Source organism: Erinaceus europaeus, chromosome 1 (assembly GCF_950295315.1).
Source record: "Erinaceus europaeus chromosome 1, mEriEur2.1, whole genome shotgun sequence".
In the NCBI taxonomy this organism is placed as follows: domain Eukaryota; kingdom Metazoa; phylum Chordata; class Mammalia; order Eulipotyphla; family Erinaceidae; genus Erinaceus; species Erinaceus europaeus.
The window spans coordinates 20672208-20693383 of NC_080162.1; the positions used below are offsets into that span (position 1 = coordinate 20672208).

Consider the following 21176-nt stretch of genomic DNA (forward strand, 5'->3'; position numbering starts at 1 on the left):
AAAAGGCACACTGGGAAGGCAGAACTTCCTTAGCAACTGTTACGATGGTTTTAACTGGTGGGATTAATGTTACCCTGCAGGCAGGGCAGGCCTTGAGGTAGAAAGAAGATAGATCAATGGATGGGGATCTTTCAGGCAAGACAATGATTATGTAAATAGGCCATACTATTAGCAATGCAGGATGGAGGGGGTGGTTGGCTTAATGCCGACAGTTGTTAATTGATGTCATTGTTGTTGGATAAGACAGAAATGGAGAGAGGAGGGGAAGACAGGGGTGGAGAGAAAGACAGATACCTGAACACCTGCTTCACAGCCTGTGAAGCGACTCCCCTGCAGATGGGGAGCCGAGGGCTTGAACCGGGATCCTTACACTGGTCCTTGAGCTTTGTGCCACGTGTGCTTAACCCGCTGCGCTACTACCTGACTCCCCTTTCTTTTTTCTTTTAAGTTTTTTTTAAAAATTTTATTTATTGGATAGACACAGCCAGAAATTGAGAGGGAAGGTGGTTACAGAGAGGGAAAGAGAGACAGATACCTGCAGCACTGCTTCACCACTTGTGAAGCCTCCCCCCTTCAGGTGGGGACTGGGGACTCAAACTTGGGTCCTTGTGCATTGTAATATGTGCATTCAGCCAGGTGCACCACTACCTGGCCCTGGGAGCTTGAGCTTGTGTAATTAGAGCTGAGTACAGCTTTTCTCATCAGGTCATTGCCTTCTCTGGAGATTGGTCTTTCCTGCAACAGATGGACAACATGCCTATGTAAACATGAAAGTGTTTATGAATTAACATAAAGGTATGGGATCATTTTGGGTTGTAAATTAAGGTCTTAGTTCATTCTGAGAACTAATTTAGCAGGTTTTTTTAATTATTATTTTTATCAGGGCACTGCTTGGTTCTGGCTTGTGGTGTAGGGCATCGAACCTGGGACCTTGGAGCCTCAGACATGAGAGTCTTTGCATAACGGTTATGCTGTCTACCCTTGCTATTTGGTTGAAATTGGATCAAGGAACAGCTAAGTTTTCCAAGCTGGTTATTTTTTCTGGCTTTCTCTTCATTAGTTCAGAGTTCAGATGGTAATTTGTTTAATTGATATGACAATCTTTATTCTTCTAACCTTTGCCTTTATGGAAATAAAGACTGAACAGATGGCTTTGGACTATATTACTCTCTGTGAGTGAATTGGTGAGATGTCTCAAGGGCTTTTTTGATGGTATTTGTGTTGGTGCAACAATATTTAGTTCTAGAGTTTGCTTTCTTCTGTGATCATAGCAGACCTATTTCATTCTTGCTTACACGCTTCAAGAAATTCATGCACTAAACTGACTAGTGGATCTTTTCTCATTGTATTTAAGTGAGAAGGGACATGGCTTTTCAAAGCTGTTCTACTTTTTCCAGTTTATCTTGGGTCCAGGTGATTGACCTGTCAGAGAACAGGTTCTGTCTGCATGCCCGAAGCCCTAGATGGGTTCACATACCCCCACCACCTCCAGTACCACTCTCATAGTAAATAAAATAAAGAAACCCTTTGTGGCATGGGAAGTGGTGCGGTGAATAAGAGGTTGGATTCAAGTGTGAGATCCTGAGTTCAATCCCTGGCATCACATGTGCCAGAGTGATGCTCTGGTTCTCTCTGTTGCCCACATCAAGATTTCAAAGGAAAAAAATAGTTTGCCCTTTTCTTTCTCTTTGTCACATCTTTTAATTTTTATTCTTATTTTTTATTTCTTTTTTTTACCAGAGCACTACTCTGGTTTGTGGTGGTGTGGGGCACTGAACCTGGGACATGGAGCCTCAGGCATCAGTCTCTGCATAACTATTATGCTATGTCCTTCGCCCTATTCTTATTTTTTATAGACTCTGGGATAACTTAAGGTTCAATATAGTACTGTTTTTTTTTTCTCTTGCAATTTTCTAACAGGTTTTGAAGTCCTTGTCTGCAAACCAACCCTCTTTGGATCATTATAAATTCAACTAAACAGCAGTGTGAGGCATGGGCTGAGGGTTATTTGCTGAACTCAGTCCCATCACTTTTGATCTGGAGAATTTAATAAAATGTGTTCAGTATGGACTGGTTAGGAATTGTGATGAACTTAAAAGCTTTGTACATTGTATTTGTGGTTGAGAGTAAATCTACAAAAGGGACATGGATCTTCTGAACCTGGAAAGTAAAGTGAAATTGGTGCTCCTTTGCTATAAAACCTCAGGTGCCTGTAATCAGGTCAAGAAATATATATATATATATATAGTAATATATATCTTAAGTCATTTGTGCTATGAACCACAAACATACAAAACTATCATCACAAATCACCCAAACTTCTCAAATTAGGACTGAGTATAATTTTGATAAGTTATTCTATATATAGCCACCACAAACCTTCTGAAAGTAATGATGTTTTAGGGAAATCAGTGGATTCATGAATCAATCTATTCTCCCCTATTCCAAAGCTTTGAAGTAAATCTGAACAGTTAATGTCTATAAATACATGCCTGAGTCACCACTGTTAACTAAAAAGGCTGTCACTTGGTACAGTGAGGCAATTTTACACTGACAAGAAATACTGGAGAAATAATCTGAAATAGGATTTTGACTTTAACCAGGTTCCAGATGCCATCAGGATGCTAGCCAGGCTTCCCTGGATTGAAGACCCCACCAATGTGTCCTGGAGCTCAGCTTCCCCAGAGACCCACCCTACTAGGGAAAGAGAGAGGCAGACTGGGAGTATGGACCGACCAGTCAACGCCCATGTTCAGCGGGGAAGCAATTACAGAAGGATTTTGACTTTGAAGACAATTTAAGAAGCTACCTTCTCTCCTCTCCTCTGCTCTCCCCTCCCCTTCCCTCCCCTCCCTCTCTCTCTTTTTCCCCCTCCCCTTTATCAGCTTATTTAAACTAGTGGTGCAAGGGATTGAACCTGAGGCTTTGGAGCCTCAGGCATGAGAGTCCATGCATGACCATTATGCTGTCTAGCCCCTCGAGCTACTTATTTTTAAATTTTCTTTTTTTCTAATATTTATTCCCTTTTGTTGACCTTGTTGGTTTATTGTAGTTATTGTTGTTATTGATGTCATCGTTGTTGGATAGGACAGAGAAATGGAGAGAGGAGGGGAATTCAGGGAGAGAGAAAGATAGACACCTGCAGACCTGCTTCACCGCCTGTGAAGTGACTCCCCTGTAGGTGGGGAGCCGGGGGCTCGAACAGGGATTCTTATGCCGGTCCTTGTGCTTTGCGCCACCCACCACCTGTGCTGTGCTTAACTAAAAGTCATGTTAGCTACTTTGTGCGATTAGTTTTGATCGTCATTGCTTCATCAGGGCTTCATTGCTCCTGGATGACTTTTTCAGATATAGGCAGAGAGAGGGAAAGAAACCACAGCGTTGTAGTGTCCTTCATTGTGGTGAGGGGTGGGGTTGCGCATGTGGCAAAGCCGTGCCCTACGTGAGCCATTTATATGCAGAAAAACTTTTTAAAATTCTGCTATTGCCTTTGTTTACTGGATAGAGAGAGACAGCCAGAAATTGAGAGGGAAGGGGTAGATAGGGAGAGAGACACCTGCAGCTCTGCTTCACCACTTGTGAAGCTTTCCCCCTGTAGGTGGGGACCGGGGACTCGAACCTGGGTCCTTGTGCATTGTAACACGTGCACACAAGGAGGTGCACCACCACCTGGCTTCTGAAAACATTTAAAGCATAGTCCAATGGATACAGTGTTGGACTCTCGGGTGAGTTCCTGAGTTCAGTCCCTGGTGGTACATGTACCAGAATGATGTCTGGTTCTTTCTTATTCACTCTCACTAATATGTTGGGGAAAAGAAAAAAAAAAAAACATTCAGGGAACCAGGCGGTGATGCAGCGGGTTAAGTGCAGGTGGCGCGAAGCACAAGGACTGGTGTAAGGATCCCGGTTCCAGCACCTGCCTCCCCACCTGCAGGGGAGTCGCTTCACAAGTGGTAAAGCAGGTCTGCAGGTGTCTGTCTTCCCCTCCTCTCTCCATTTCTCTCTGTCCTATCCAACAACAATGACAGCAATAACAACAATAACAACAAGGACCACGATAAATAGCAAGGGCAATAAAAGGGAAGAAATAAAGTTTCTTTAAAAAAAAACATTTAAAGCCATGTAGGTTGCATTTTCTTATATTATCTTCCTTTGGCGTGTGTTTTACCCATATAGATACACAGTTGCAAGAAGTTAATTGTGAGCACTTGATTTTTTTGGAGCATTCCCTAAACTACTAGAATATAAGTCATCAGCAGTGTTCTTTAGAAACTTGCCATGGTTAACATTTGTGTTGCTCCCATGGAGACAACATAGTAACTACTGACTACTGAGTAGGCTTTGAAGTTTCTAGATAAACTCTTTTTTATGGAAGTATGTTCATACTTACTCTTTTGGAAACGAGTAGAATACTGACAGATCACACTAGTTTATATCATGTACCTGCTAACTTTGGATTTATCATTAAAGAGTATAGTAAAAGGGTGGGGCTAGATAGCATAATGGCTATGTAAAGAGTCTCATGCCTGAGGCTCCAAAGTCCCAGGTTCAAACCCCTGCACCAGCATAAACTAGAGCTGAGCAGTGAGAGAGAGAGAGAGAGAGAGAGAGAGAGAGGGAATATAGTAAAGGGTCAGAAAATAGCTCTCTTGAATAGTGTGCCTGGGACACCATTTATACAGTTCAGGCTTGAGTCCAGTCCCTATTGTGCTGCAGGAAGCTTTAGTGCTGTCATGTTTTTCTTTTTTTTTTCTTTTTTCTTTTTTCACAGAGCACTGATCAGCTCTGACTTATGTGGTATGGGGGATTGAACCTGGGACTTAAGAGCCTCAGGCATGAGAGTCTCTTTGCATAACTATTATGCTATGTACCCCCGCCCCCATGATGTCTTTTCCCCCTCTATTTCTCTCTACTTAAGAAGGTCAGCCCAGAGCAGTAAAGCCCCAGTGAAGACAAGGCAAAAAGAGCATAGGACAGTGAGGGAGGTGCTCAGTGATGGGAGTAGAGTATTTGTATAGTAAGGCCTGGATCTTATCCTGGTACCATGTGTCTCAGGGACAAATCTGTTAATAGTAGGAATAGAATAGGGTAAGGTTTCTCTATGTGAGACAGTTTTATATAGTTCCAAGAAAAGTATCTGGAGGGAGTCGGGCGGTAGCATAGTGGTTAAGTGCAGGTGGCACAAAGCACAAGGACCGGCAAGAGGATCCCACTTCAAGCCCCCAGCTCCCCACCTGCAGGGGAGTCGCTTCACAAGCGGTGAAGCAGGTCTGCAGGTGTCTGTCTTTCTCTCCCCCTCTCTGTCTCCCCCTCCTCTCTCCATTTCTCTCTGTCCTATCCAACAATGAAGACATCAACAACAACAACAATAATAACTACAATAATAAAACAACAAGGCAAAAACAAAGGGAAAATGCATAAATATATTTTTTTAAAGTATCTGGAATAATTTTAATGAAACAGGAAACGATTTCCACTAGCTCACCGGAGTGACAGATGAGTCAAGAGCACTGTTCAGAGAATTAGTGGTTTCTGAAGAGGCACTGTTTACTAGGCAATCATTTGGAAATGGTTTTGATTAATGAGGCTGCAGTAGAAAAGCCAACGAAGCCGAGACTGCTGCACTAGCCAAGAAGATGAAATGCTTTTCCCCCCTGGTGTTGAAGAGTAGCAGAGGGCCTCTGTTACTGCTATCAACATAGCTGCTGTTGCCTTCCTTAGCTGTTAAGTGCAGGAAGAGTGTGCTTGTACTATTAGTCTCTCTCTCTCTCTCTCTTTTTTTTTTTTTTTTTTTACCAGAGCACTGCTCTGCTTTGGCTTATGGTTGTGCAGGGGATTGAATTTTGGAGCCTCAGGCGTGAAAATCTCTTTGCTGAATCATTCCTGTGATTGTGCATCCTTCCATCCATATGCTGAGTGAGTTAAGTGAGTCAGCATTTGAAACCAGTGTCACAAGGCTTCTCCCTTCTATCACTTCAGTTTTCCTAGCAGCTTCCTAGGGAGTCCTTGGACTTCAGTTCATTTTTTCCTTATGCATGTGTTTTTTTTTTTTGGGGGGGGGTCACTGCCAATGCACTAAGTGTCTTTTGGCTTAAATATTGTGAATCAATAAGTCTTTATTCTTTACCATTACCATGGACAGTCAGCTAAGAGATCTGATTTGTCACAAATTGAGGATTTGGCTCCAACGTTACTGAAATTTCCCTGACCAGGAAAATGTTTAGTCTTAAAGAAGGCAGTCCTACAGATAAACAAGGAGACTTGGAGTTTTCTCACTGGGCTAAGGAGGAAAATGATTAAAGAGGAATGCCCAGGAGTGGACATGTACAGAGGAGTAGAGCCACTTTGTTTGGAGGTTGTCTTTGTTTAAGGCCCAACTTCTTAGAAGATTTTCCTCAGATGAGTGGGGTTGGTAGAGTACAGCTTAAAAATGTTGCTTAGCAATGAGATGTTTGTGACACTCAGTTCCTAAAGGGTCAAGCAGTCTATCCGTTCTTTGCCTCTCTCTCTTGCAGCCATTCAGTCTACTATTACACCACTAACTGTGCTGGTGGGAGGGGCCAGAGAGGGGACAAAGATTAATCATTGAACGAAGCAGACTACAACTATTTAATCTATAGCACCTTGTGTCCCGGAGGTCTCCAGCCTGAATGGAAGTGGGCAGCACTTCAGAGAGAGAGAGACATACGGGTAAACACTGCCAGAAATCTCTGCCAATCTCAGGGGAAATCAAACTTGGGAACAATGTTTGCGGTACATTTGATGGCATTTTACTTTGCCAAGCTCAAGGAGGATCAGATCAAGAAGGTAAGACTCCCAAAGCAAATAGATGCCTGATTTAGTCTTCATGGACAGAACTGATACGCTGCCTGTGTCCAGAAAGATTTAAGAGTGTTGATAGAAAAGATACAGGAAGCACAGGGTGGGGTGGGGGACAGGGAGATGGGGAAGTCTCCTACATATTTGCCATTACATCTTATCCTCGGTCTTAATTTACTCAGCTTCCTGACGCATATCAGAAGGGGAAGAGAAGAGTGAGGAGGAGGTCTTTGGATAGGTTTGATTACTTTTTAGAATTGTATTCGATGTAAGGGAGATTTGAGAGGATAAGACTACAAAGGAAAAGAGGGTCATTTAAAAAATATTATTATTTTTTAATTATTTATTTATTGGATAGAGACAGCCAGAAATCAAGAGGGAAGGGGGTGATAGAGAGAGAAAGAGACAGAGACACCTATATCCCTGCTTCATCACTTGAAAAGTTTTCCCCCTGCAGGTGGGGTCCAGGGGCTTGAACCTGGGTCCTTGTGCACTATAATATGTGCACTTAACCAAGTGCACCACCACCTGCCCCCCGGAGAAGGTCATTTTTTAAAAAAAAAAAATTCCTCTTTTGTTGCCCTTGTATTTTTATTGTTGTAGTTATTGTTGTTATTGTTATTGATATTGTCGTTGTTGGATAGGACAGAGAAATGGCGAAAGGAGGCGAAGACGGGGAGAGAAAGACAGACACCTACGGATCTACTTCACCGCCTGTGAAGTAACCCTCCTCCAGGTGGGGAGCTGGGGGCTTGAACTGGGATCCTTAGGCCATTTTTCTTTTTAAAAGAAACATAGAGGGGGTCGGGCGGTGGCGCCGTGGGTTAAGCGCATGTGGCGCAAAGCGCAGGGACCGGCGTAAGGATCCCGGTTCGAGCCCCCGGCTCCCCACCTGCAGGGGAGTCGCTTCACAGGCGGTGAAGCAGGTCTGCAGGTGTCTGTCTTTCTCTCCCCTTCTCTGTCTTCCCCTCCTCTCTCCATTTCTCTCTGTCCTATCCAACAACGAATTGCGTCAACAAGGGCAATAATAATAACCACAACGAAGCTACAACAAGGGCAACAGAAGGGGGAAGAAAATGGCCTCCAGGAGCGGTGGATTCATGGTGCAGGCACCGAGCCCAGCAATAACCCTGGAGGAGGAAAAAGAAAAAAAGAAATTTGGAGCACTTTTACAGTGATTTTCACAATTCTTCATGTGCTTGAAATAATATAGGTACCAAGAAGAATGTGAGTTTTGATGTGTAATAACTGAAAAATTTATTGTTAACATTTGCTGCTACCCCTGCCATAACATTTGCTAATAGAGCTGTTTGCCAATGGTATGAATTATTTTGTCACTCTGTTCAACAGACAATTCACTCCAAAATGGGTTGGTTGAAAGTTGCAAGGAACCACCCAGCATTCTCTCCTAGAAGCTAGGAACTAGGCTTGCCTCATCAGCTGCCAGTGGCTAGACTCTGCATACCATCTCTCAATTTACAGATGACAAGTCGCTCCTGCAGGTCAAGCTAATCAAAGTCACCCAGGTGTTTGAGGTGGACCAGAAGATTAATCCCAAGGTGCTGGCTCCCCTAGCATTCCTTTCTGTATACCATGGTTCTTACTGGCTTTGCAAATAGGAAGCATGGCCTCTACAGGCTCTGCTGATTGAGTTAAGCTCCAACCATATTTTGTTCATTAGCTCGGTTAGAGACTGGAGCAGATCTTAAAACAAGAAGCAATGAGATCTAACATTTTAATTTTAATTTGTTGATTAGATTCACTAAACCCTCTACGATACCTTGAGGAGGTGGGCAAGTTCGATACAGCACTGCCTAGGAGCTCACATTCTGTTAGAACCTGCTTAGGAAAAGACAACATTGCACTGTATTTCTACAACCCCCTAAAGGGAAGACTTTGGAACCCTCACATCTTGCATCCTAAAAGTTGGTTGCATTTCCTCAGACCATTTTATGGTGGTTAGCCTTTCATTAGATCCTACAATTAGCTGAAGCATTTCACCCTCCCTCTCTGGTAAATACTCTGGAGTCTCACTTGATGAGAAAGGTAGCCTTCACTGACCTGTTGCAGGTTCTCCTAGTTGTACAACCTTTATCAAGACCTGGAGTTGATCCCTCCCTTCCTCCAGGAACTTCTGCCAGTGAACTGAACAGGGACAGACAGGAGCAATTTGTAGTGACCTTAAGCATATGACTTTACAGGTATCTGAGGATAGTGTGAATGTCTGGTTTGTGGGTATGATGTGGGATGACTCATGAGTTCTTAAGAACACTAACTCATTCATTCCTCCACGTGGTGAAAGCACTCGGTCAAAAGGCACGGAACTCTGTCTGTCTTGGGTCAGGTAGCCAATCCTCCTCTGGAGCGGTTGGGGTAGCCAGGAGGTGGTGTAGTGGTTAAGATGCAGAGCTGCAAGCATGAGGTCCTGGGTTTGATTCCTAGTACTGGACATGCCAGAGTGATGCTATGCTTCTGTCTGTCTCTCATTTTAATGATTTTTTTTAAATTAAGTTGTTAAGGTTTGGAGATAGCTCAGCTAGTAGAGTTCACTTCTTTTTCTTTTTTTAATTTTTAAAATCTTTTAATTTTATTTATTATTGGATAGAAAGAGAAATTGAAAGGGGAGGGAGATAGGGAGAGAAACACACCTACAGCCCTGCTTCACCACTTGTGAAGCCCACCCCCTGCAGGTGGGGACCAGGGGCTTGAACCTGGGTCCTTGTGCACTGTAATGTGTGTGCTTAACCAGGTGCACCACCACCTGGCCCCTAGAGTTCACTTCTTACCATGGGCAAGGAGCCGAATTTGATCCCAGCACCTCATGGGAGCATCATGGAGAGCACCAGGGGGAGGCGTCACTTAGAGCAGTGCTATGGCGTCTCTTTTCCTCTCTACCTCTCTTTCCCGTTTTCTCTGAATTAAAAAAGAACTGGGGGGAAAAGTTGTCAAGATCCGGACTTCAGGATTACTATTCAGTCCCTGGAATGATTTTTTAAAAAATTCCCCATGCAAACATTAGAACAAAACAGGAAAGAAGGAAGGAAACCCCTCTGACAGCTTCTCTCCTAACCCACCATATTGACATTATTTGGCCTATTGACAGCAGTGGGCCAGGGCTGGTCACTGACCTGCAGATCGCTCACTCATAATAGAAGCACTGTCTGCCTTGTCAGTGTGTACTTTTTACAGTTTGTTAGGTCAACATTACGAAAAGTCTTCTCACAAACACTCATATTTACTGTGTGGGAGCCCTTGTAGTCTTTTTTCATGGCATATGTCTTTATAGTTAGTGTACATGCAGTTCTGAATCTTATTTTCTCCACTTATGGTACTATTGAAACGCTGGGCAGGGGGAGATAGCATAATGGTTATGCAAACAGACTGTCATGCCTGAGGCTTCGAAGTCCCAGGTTCAATCTCCTGCACCACCACCGTAAACCAGAGCTGATCAGTGCTCTGGAACCCTACATATGTACGTTTCCATATTCTTCATCCTTATAATTCTCTTTTCCTGTTTTTATTAGTGATTTAATAATGGTTTTGCAAGGTTATAAGATTATAAGGTGTCGTTCCATATCCCACCACCACCAAAGTTCTCTGACCCCTCAACACCCACCCCCAAGTGATCACCACCAAAGTTCTTTTTTCTTTCTTTTTCTTTCTTTTAAAAAATATTTATTTATTTATTCCCTTTTGTTGCCCTTGTTGTTTTATTGTTATCGTTATTATTGTTGTTGTTGTTATTGATGTTGTTGTTGGATAGGACAGGGAGAAATGGAGGAGGGGAAGACAGAGAGGGGGAGAGAAAGACAGACTCCTGCAGACCTGCTTCACTGCCTGTGAAGCGACTCCCCTGCAGGTGGGGAGCCGGGGCTCAAACTGGGATCCTTACGCTGGTCCTTGTGCTTTGCACCACCTGTGCTTAACCTGCTGCGCTACCGCCTGACTCCCCTCCCTTTTTTATTATTAGCATGACCCTTTCCAGTTCCACTTATTTTATGGCAAAAGACATTATTCAAGTTTTTTGTATCAGTAGTTGGAATGTATCAACTTTTTAATTAATTTATTATTGGATAGAGAGAAAGTGAGGAGGGAGTAGGAGATAGAGAGGAAAAAAGAGAGACACCTGCAGCCCTACTTTACCAATTGTGGAGCTTTCCTCCTATAGGTGGTTGGGTCCTCGAACACTGTGATGTATGCGCTTACTCAGGTGCGCCATTGCCTGGTCCCCCCTTTTTAAAATTATAATCTTTATTTATTTGATAGAGATAGCAGAAATCGTCCGGGAGATGGCACAGTGAAGAAAGCATTGGATTCTCAACCATGAGGCCCTGAGTTCAGTTCCTGGTAGCACATGTACCAGAGTGGTATCTGCTTCTTTCTCTCTCCTGTCTTTCTCATGAATAAATGAATAAATTCTTAAAAAAAAAAAAGAGCTAGCAGAAATCAAGAGGAAGGGGGAGATAGAGAGAGAGAGAGACCGATACCTGCAACCCTGCTTCACTACTCTTGAAGGTTTCCTCTTGCAGGTGGAGACCCGAGCTTGAACCCAGGTCCTTGTGCACTGTAGTTTGTTTGCTTAACCAGGTGTGCCACCATCTAGCCCCACCACCAAAGTTCTTACAACATTTCAAAGACAATTTGGGCACTTTCTTCTTCCTTCCTTCCTTCCTCCCTTCCTCCCTTCCTCCCTTCCTCCCTTCCTCCCTTCCTCCCTTCCTCCCTTCCTCCCTTCCTCCCTTCCTCCCTTCCTCCCTTCTTCCCTTCTTTTCTCCCTCCCTCCCTTCCTCCCTTCCTCCCTTCCTCCCTTCTTCCCTTCTTCCCTTCCTCCCTTCCTCCCTTCCTCCCTTCCTCCCTTCTTCCCTTCTTTTCTCCCTCCCTCCCTTCCTCCCTTCCTCCCTTCCTCCCTTCTTCCCTTCTTTTCTCCCTCCCTCCCTTCCTCCCTTCCTCCCTTCTTCCCTTCTTTTCTCCCTTCCTCCCTTCCTCCATTCCTCCCTTCCTCCCTTCTTCCCTTCTTTTCTCCCTCCCTCCCTTCCTCCCTTCCTCCCTTCCTCCCTTCCTCCCTTCCTCCCTTCTTCCCTTCTTTTCTCCCTCCCTCCCTTCTTTCCTTCCTTTCTTTCTTCTTGTTGCAGTTATACATTTGTTCAGTTACCTGCATTTCACATGCAAGTCTCATTCAGGTAATCAGATATGCCAAAATACAGCCTTTTCATGGTCACATGATTGAATGTGGAGGAGCCTTTTGCTTTTTGTCCATCTCCCATGCCTACAATAATAATCTTAAGATGTTAATGCAACAATTTCCCATTTCTTTATAGTAGAAAATATCTATTAAAGAAACTATATAGCTTTTTCTTTCTTGTTGGACATTCACTCCTTTCAAAAGAACTTAAAGATATTTAGAACATTGCTGAAGTAGACGTTGGCATGTATTTAATAGTGTCTGTCTTTGAGATCATGTCAAAGGACAAATTACCATAGGTAAACTCACTGGGTCAAAGAGTTGGCTCTTTTTATGATCCAAATCATATAGTAGGACCTTTGGACTACGAGATCTCGGAAACCTTCACCATTCCCTGCATTCTATAACCCAGCAGCTCTGCACTTACATCTTTTGACTTTGCTCTTCCTGACTTCCATGTGTCATTCATTTTTGGTTTCAAGATATCCAAATTATGGGTTTTCATTCCAAAAATGGGCTTAGTTTTCTGCAATATAGACACCCTTTCTTAGTGCTTCAACATATGTGCTTGGTTACACAGTTTCCAAATGACCTGTTTGGATTTAAAATATAGCTTTTCTGTCCTAACATATATAGACTGTACCAGGTGCTATGGAAGATAGAATGAAGAACAAGAAAGTGTTATTAAATAGATATTCTTTTAATTTTTTTAAAATATTCTTTTTTAAATATTTATTTATTTGGAGCTCAATGCCGGCACTACATATGAATCAAATCCACTGCTCCCAGAGGTCATCCCCCCCCCCATTTTTATTGGATAGGACAGATAGAAATGGAGGAGAGAGGATAGAAAGAGGAGAGAAAGAGAGACTCCTGCAAATTGATGAAGCGATCCTCCCGTAGCGATGAAGCATCCTCCCTGCTGAAGAGGAGCGGGGGCTTGAACCCAGGTCCTTGAGCATGGTAATGTGTGAGCTTAACTGGTCTTGCAACACTAAAGCATTGCTCTAGTGCGTGCAGTGCTGAGTACTGAACCCTGCACGTCCGTCTTTGGAGTCCAGTGCTCTACGACTGTGGTTCTCCCTGGCACACCAGTGCTGCTGAGTAACTGTGAATCTTGGAATCTTTATCTCTCTATTAAGGGCAATAGCTTTGGCCTTACTGGACTGCCTCCAAGGAATGTTATGGAAACTAGATGAAGTGACGTAGCTGAAAGCATCACGTAGACTACAGTGCAGTTCTTAGATAAAAGTGTGGGAGGCTATTTCCTCCAGAAACATCCCTCTTCAAGTCTCCCCGAGACCTGTAGAGGTAGCAAAACAGCTCAATGTATGAAACAGTGGCTGCAGACACAGGGTTATCTTCAGGTACAGGACACCGGCCCTCCTTCTGCCCCATCGATAAGCTATCCAGTGAGTCCTGGTAATTCAGGCTGCCACCCCCAGTTGATTCTTTTAATTGTCTATTAGTGAGACAGGAGAGAGAACCAGAGCATCAGCCCGGCACATGCTTTCCCAGGGGTGACTCAGGGCTTCATGCTTGAGGGTCCGACACATTATTTGTGGCCCCATCTCCTGGGTCACTCCACTGATTGATCAATACTGACATGGAGAAGCAGTTTTTTCGATACAGCACATTACTTCCAAGTAGATAGAGTATAGTGGGTTTTTTTTTCTTTTACAATTTTTCTCCATTGGAGAATGTTCCTTTACCTGAACATCCTGTTTACTTGAGTGACATTCACTAATTTCCAGTAACAGTTTGAGCTGGCTTTTAGAATTAAACTTTATCTGAATTAGAACAAGCTCAAAAGTCAAGGTGAAAATTCTTATAAAAGATTTTGTTTATTTATTATATGAGAAAGACAGGTAGGAGAGAAAGAAAGGACCAGACATCATTCTGGTACATGGGATGCCAGGGATCAAACTCAGGACTCATGCTTAAGGGTCCAAGGCTTTTTTTTTTTTTTTTTTTTACCAGAGCACTGCTCAGCTCTGGCTTATGGTGGTATAGGGGATTGAACCTGGGACTTTGGAGCCTCAAGCATCAGAGTCTCTACATGACCATTATGCTATCTACCCCTGCCCCAAGAGTCCAATGCTTTATCTACTGCGCCACTTCCCGGACAATAAGGTGCAAATTTAAGAGGTTAGATTTCTGAGATTGCAATCAGAAACTTATCTTTGAGCTTCTCAATTGCCAGTAAATATAGGGAAACATGCTTGTGTATATATTGCCATCATAGGATAAAGAAATCTTCCATGTTTAACTTTTTTTTTTTTTTTTTTTTTTTTTACCAGAGCGCTGAGCAGCTCTGGCTTGTGGTATGGGAGATCGAACCTGGGACTTTGGAGCCTCAGACATGAGAGTCTGTTTGCATAACCTTTATGCTATTTACCCCCACCTTCCGTGTTTAGGAATTTAAGGATCAAGTTATAGTTAGTGTTTTTTTTCTTTTAAAAATATTTTATTAGTTCATTTTAATGAGAGAGATACAGAAAAAGAGACCAGAACACTGCTCAGTTCTGATTTATGGTGGTGCTAGGCATTGAACCTGGGACCTTAGAGTTTTGCATGAAAATATTTTTGCGTAACAATTATGCTACCTTCCCAGCCCATGCAGCTAGTCTTTTTTTATTAGAGAAAGAGCCTGAGCTAGGAATTTAAAAACCCTAAATATATCTTAGTGTTTGTCCTATCTGAAAATTGGGGTGAATAATTTCTTCCTCAGAGTTTGTCCTTCAGAGAAGTAACCCCCACTTCGCCAGCCTTCTATTGCTTTTTCTTTTTTTGCCTCCAGGGTTATTGCTGGGGCTCGGTGCCTGCACTACAAATCCACTGCTCCTGGAGGCTATTTTTTCCCTTTTGATGCTCTTGTTGCTTATCATTGTTATTATTATTGTTGTTATTGCTGTCATTGTTGTTGGATAGGACAGAGAGAAATCGAGAGAGGAGGGGAAGATAGAGAGGGGGAGAGAAAGATAGACACCTGCAGACCTGCTTCACTGCTCGTGAAGTGACCCCCCTGCAGGTGGCTTCCCAAGATTCTTAGAGCGGTCCTTGTGCTTTGAACCATGTGAGCTTCACTTGCTGCACTACTGCCTGGCCCTGCTTCTATTGCGTTCTATCCTTTCAACTCTTCACCGTGTCCTCAGCTTGATGTGTGTGTGTGTGTGTGGGGGGGTTTCCAATCAAGGAAACCTTGGAAATTCACATCAGTATGTTGTATCCAGAACTGGGAGTGCAGCTTCGTGACAGGAATGGGAATTTTTAACCTCAACTGGAGGGCAAGGGCCCCACATAGCCAACATTGGTCTTCCTGCTGTCTGTCTAGGTGGACAGGTTCCTGTATCACATGCGGCTTTCTGATGAGATCCTTTTGGACATCATGGCACGGTTCCAGGCTGAAATGCAGAAGGGCCTGGACAAGGACACCAACCCCACTGCCTCAGTGAAGATGCTGCCTACCTTTGTCAGGGCCATTCCAGATGGCTCAGGTGAGTGAGCCTGTGGCATCCTGCTAGGGATCCTGATCACTGTGGTTTTTTCCCAACTGACGGACACCTGAGCTTTGTTCCTGTACATCAGCTCATTTCTACCCTTTGTCCACACCTTCCCACCTGTGTCTTTTATGCCTCTATACTCTAGTTGCGGTGAACACTAAGCTTTGGACCACAGCCCCATAGGCACGGAAGTCTTGCTTTCTCTGCCTGTCTTGGCCACATACAGTTTGTTTTCTATCCTTTTAGAACACGCCAACATTCTCCGCTGGGTAACCAGCAGCTTAGCCTTCTACCTCACTGCCTCCATCTGAGGAGTACCCAACCCTTCACTAAGCCATGTGCTTTTTAAGCCTGTGTATGAGTCTCCCTATTGACCAACATTTCAAGATGACAGGATCCAAGTCTTCCTCACCACATTATTCTGGGAACATAGCGTAATGCCTGACTCCTAGAGAAATGTTTGTCAAATGAATAATAGATGACATTTGATTTCTAGGTAGCTAGAGTCTAGTCTGCTGGGAGTAGGAAATGGAAGGGAGCATGGTGGAATGCAAAGAATATCAAGTAGTTGTTTTCTCTCCTGAAAACCATTGCACACTCAAGGGACTCACCTACAGCCAGTGAGGCCCCTGAGTGCTTCGCCTAGTAGTTCACAGGGCAGCAGTTTACAGCAGACCCTGGAGTCAGTAATGGCTGACCCCAGCCCCCAAGTTCTAGCCGTCATGTTATTCTCCTGATGAGACAGAATCCTCTGAGGATGACTATGAGGATTACCCCACTGTAGCAAAATATGCTCGGGACATTTTGAATCATTTTACCCAGCAGCCTGGTGGTTCTGGTTTGGTCACAGGCCAGGAGTGGCATGTTTAATGACTCTTCAGAGAATCTGAAGCATGTGGCCTTTCTATATTTCTAGGGTTTATTTATTTATTAATGAGAGAGAGAGAGAGAGAGAGAGAGAGAGGAAACACCAGAGTATTGCTCTGACGCATGCAATGTCAAGATTGAACTTGATACCTTTAATACCCTATCCACTGTGCCGCTTCCTAGACAGCAAGTCTGTTGGTTTTGAAATTTAGATCAGTTTGCAGACACCATAAATGGCCAGGTTACAACAGACGAACCTTTACAAAAACTAATGGAACTCATCTACCGATAGGCCCCTTCAATCACCATTTTCTCTTACAAGGGAGCTTGGCTGTGTGATACCTGTCCCATCATCTAACAGTTGGCCCACAGAGTTGGCTTCTACAAACTGCTACTTCAGAGATATGTCAGACTGAATATGGAGTTAAAGGTCAAGCTGCAAAAAAAAGTGGCATATGACTCAGAAATGAGCTTATGCATTTGGCCTTTGGAGGAGAAATTTTTTGTGTGTGATGATGTTTTTTTAAGCTTATTTATAAAATAAAAAATACTGACAAGACCATAGGATAAAAGGTGTAAAATTCCACACAATTCCTACCACCAATGTTCTGTATCCCCTCCCTTGAAAGCTTTCCTATTCTTTATCTCTCTGAAAGCATGGACCCAGGATCATTATGGGATGCAGAAGGTGGAAGGTCTGGCTTCTGTAATTGCTTCTTTGCTGGACATGGGAATTGGCAGATTGACCCATACCCTCAGCCTATTTCTATTTTACCCTAGTTGGGGAGGGGTCTGGGGAGGTGGGGTTCCAGGACACATTGGTGAGGTCTCTGCCCACGGAAGTCAGGTTGGCATCATAGTAGCATCTGCAACTTGGTGGCTGAAAAGCATTAAGATATAACGCAGAAACAGCAGCAAATGCTGGAGAGGGTGTGGGGTCAAAGGAACCCTCCTGCACTGCTGGTGAAAATGTAAATTGGTCCAACCTCTGTGGAGAACAGTCTGGAGAACTCTCAGAAGGCTAGAAATGGACCTACCCTATGACTCTGCAATTCCTCTCCTGGGGATAGATCCTAAGGAACTCAACACATCCATCCAAAAAGATCTGTGTACACATATGTTCTTAGCAGCACAATTTGTAATAGCCAAAACCTGGAAGCAACCCAGGTGTCCAACAACAGATGAGTGGCTGAGCAAGTTGTGGTATATATACACAATGGAATACTACTCAGCTGTAAAAAATGGTGACTTCACCGTTTTCAGCCCATCTTGGATGGACCTTGAAAAAATCATGTTGAGTGAAATAAGTCAGAAACAGAAGGATGAATATGGGATGATCTCACTCTCAGGCCGAAGTTGAAAAACAAGGTCAGAAAAGAAAACACAAGTCGAACCTGAAATGGAATTGGCATATTGCCCCTAAGTAAAAGACTCTGGGGTGGGTGGGTGGGGAGAATACAGGTCCATGAAGGATGATAAATGACATAGTGGGGGTTGTATTGTTAAATGGGAAACTGGGGAATGTTATGCAAGTACAAAATATTGTATTTACTTTTGAATGTAAAACATTAATTCCCCAATAAAGAAATAAATTTAAAAAATAATTCCCCAATAAAGAAATAAATTTTAGAAAATAAATAAAATAAAAAAAGATATAAAGCAGAAGAAATTATTTAATAGTCAGAAACCTAAAGGCAAGAATATAGCAGATGAGATTTGTGGTCTTCATGTTGGGAGCTAGGAGGTCTATTTTAGGTATATTCCAAGGGGCCCATGAATTTATTAATTTTTACCTGAACCTGATAGCTAACATGCAGATGGGCTAAAAGTATTGTTTGGAAAGATAGTGTCAGAGATGAGAATAGGACTAGAAAGCTGGATCAGGGCACAGAGTGGCTCCCAAATATGGGAAAAGTATATAAATACTGTTGACTATAAACCCCATCTATCTGACCTAGGGTCCATATCTATTTATATTTAGTCTGTGTAACCTCTGCATCCCTGTAAGTCTGAACTTGCAGTCCATGGTCACAGCTGGGAACATTCTAGGCTGCACTCCTTTTAAGAGCAGTCTTCCTCAAATAGCAGAGTGTGTTGACCCAGCCTCCATTCAGAGAGTGGAGCAGTTTCTATCATTGTTGTTCTACACTGAGTGATGAAGCAGGGCTGCAGATGTCTGTCTTCCTCCTTCTTTATCTCCCCTCCCCTCTCAGTTTCTCTTAGTCTCTATCCAAATAATAAATAAAAAATAAAAAGAGATATAAAAATGTAGGCCCATTTTAGCTATATGTTATAGCTTTATTTAGTTTTCCATATATAATCTCAATAAATTGGGTTTCAGATATAAATCAGAGTAAGATTCATTAGTACTAAAGATAACATGAACAATTATTGGTAATTTACATATCTGGATGCTATTTGATATCAAGGATTTTAAAATGTCATAAAAAATAGACTTGGAGTCCAGCGGTAGTGCAATGGATTAAGTACACATGGCTCAAAGCATGAGGGCCCGGCTTAAGGATACCAGTTTGAGCCCCGGCTCCCCACCTGCAGGGGACTTGCTTCACAAGCAGTGAAGCAGGTCTGCAGGTGTCTTTCTCTCCCCCTTTCTCTCTTCCCCTCCTCTCTCCATTTCTCTCTGTCCTATCCAACAATGATGACATCATCAACAACAATAATAACTACAACAATAAAACAACAAGGGCAACAAAAGGGAATAAACAAATAAATATTTTTAAAAAACGGACTTGGGGTGCCCAAATAAACAACCAAGATACTTCACTGGAGATTTGTTTCAGTTTTGAAATGGTTCCTTTCCTTGTCACTTAATTTCATTACTCTCCAGTCTAGAACTTTTACTTCATTTGTGACTTTATCATATTGTTGCATTTACTGACTTTTTTATTAGAGAATTTTACTATATCTTTGTCACTCACCTGCTTTATAACTTATTGTTATGTAATGTCAAGTCTTTTTTCAACTAACAGTAAAACTTCTGTAAATTTCTTGTAAATATGTGTGGCAATTACTCTAATAACCTACTCTTCTATACTGAGTGCATCTGTCTGCTAATATAGGTAGCTCTCTCACTTTTCTGTTTATTTGTTCACTCTGGATTTTTAAAAAGATTTTATTTATTTATTAATGAAAAAGATAGGAGGAGAGAGAGAAGGAACCGGACATCACCCTGGTACATGTGCTGCTGGGAATTGAACTCAGGACCTCATAACTGAGAGTCTAATGCTTTGTTTCTACTGTGACACCTCCCGAACCACCACTCTGGATTTTTAAAAAGAAGAATATTAAGTGATTCAAGGAACTCTGATTCACAGAGTCAAACAGATTCAGCTCTGTCACTTCCCAGTGACCTCTGGCCAAGTGTTTTGCCTTGGTTTCTCCCTCTGGAAGAAGAGAGTTAAGTAATAGCTTCCTGTGACTATCACTGCAAATTGCCACTCATTTAATAGTTTCAAATAACACTGATGTATCTATCAGTCCTCTTGGAGTCCACAGGTCAAAAGTTTGATACGGGTTTCAATAATCAAGGTATTGACAGGGCTGCCTTCCTCCTGTAAACTAGGTGAGAATGAATCGATTTCCTTGCCTTCTCCAGCTTCTAGAGAGAGAGAGAATACTGGGTAGGGTGTCTGCATTGCATGTCCATGGCCTACGTTTGAGCCCTGGCACCTCATAAAAGATGCTATGGCTGTAGAAGAAGATCCCCACTGCTGGGGTGTCTCTGTGCGACTCCTCTGTCTGTCTGTCTGAGTAAGAAAGTATCCTGTTTCCTGAATTCCTTAGCTTGTGGCCTTTCTGGTGTGAAAGCCAGCAGAGGAGTTTCTTCAAATCTCTCTTCAACTTCAATCCCTCTGCTCTCTCCTTTTATTTATTTTTATTTTATTTTTTTTAAGATTTTATTTATTTATTCATGAAGAGAGAAGGAGAGAGAGAGAGAGAAAGAACCAGACTTTACTCTGGTACATGTGCTGCCAGGGATTGAACTCAGGACCTCATGCTTCAGAGTCTGATGTTTTATCCACCGCGCCACCTCCTGGACCACATGCTCTCTCCTTTTATATTTAAAACAAACAAATAAACAAAACCCCTGTAACTATATTAGGCCCACTCAGTCACCAGGATAATCTCTCAGCTTCGGGTTAAATTTACCAGAAATTTTTATTCCATCGGCAGCCTTCATCCCCTTGCCATGTGATCCAATATATCCGTAGGACCCAAGGGTCAGGACATCAGCATCTTCAGAGGATCTTTCTTTCACAGCCTACAGGCCTGTCCAGAGTGGAGTATATGAAGTTCCATCTGACTTTTCTTTTCTCTGACTCTGAGAAAAACCACAGGAGAGAAAGGGACTGGTATCCACCACATGCCTCTTGCAGTCATGGGGTACTAGGAAATAATTGTTTCACAGAATCCTCATAAGAACCACAGGGTGTAACTGTTATCTTCAGGTTACATGGGAAAGCCAGGATTAAGGGGCAGCTCCAGTGTTCCAGTAGGAGCTTTGGGGCTTTCACAGGAACAGGAAATGAAGTTTTGAGAGCCCTCATGGAGTCTTTGATTGGATTAGGTGAGTGACTTCTAGAAACTGTGGTGGGAAAAGTCTTTATCCTTCACTGGCAGTGGGTGCTTGGGTAGTCAGTATACAACTCTGGAGGAATGTAAGAGAGAGAGAGAGAGTTAGAGAGAGAGAAAGAGAGAGGAGACCCACTTTGAAATCTCTGTCCTGTTCCTGCTGCTCTAGCATATTGCCAAGAGGTCTACGAAGGGTCACCCAGTGTCATTCA

General features: G+C 42.9%; 1 protein-coding gene across 1 annotated transcript in view; it reads left to right on the forward strand.

The window, feature by feature from the left end:
* Positions 1 to 6694: 6694 nt before the first annotated feature.
* Positions 6695 to 21176, forward strand: part of HKDC1 (hexokinase domain containing 1) — a 72463-nt gene continuing 57981 nt past the window's right edge. The window contains exons 1-2 of the mRNA XM_060196816.1: positions 6695 to 6807; positions 15336 to 15498. Of these exons, the coding sequence (XP_060052799.1) occupies positions 6745 to 6807; positions 15336 to 15498 (226 nt within the window). The 5' untranslated portion in view covers positions 6695 to 6744. The remainder of the gene's footprint in view (positions 6808 to 15335; positions 15499 to 21176) is intronic.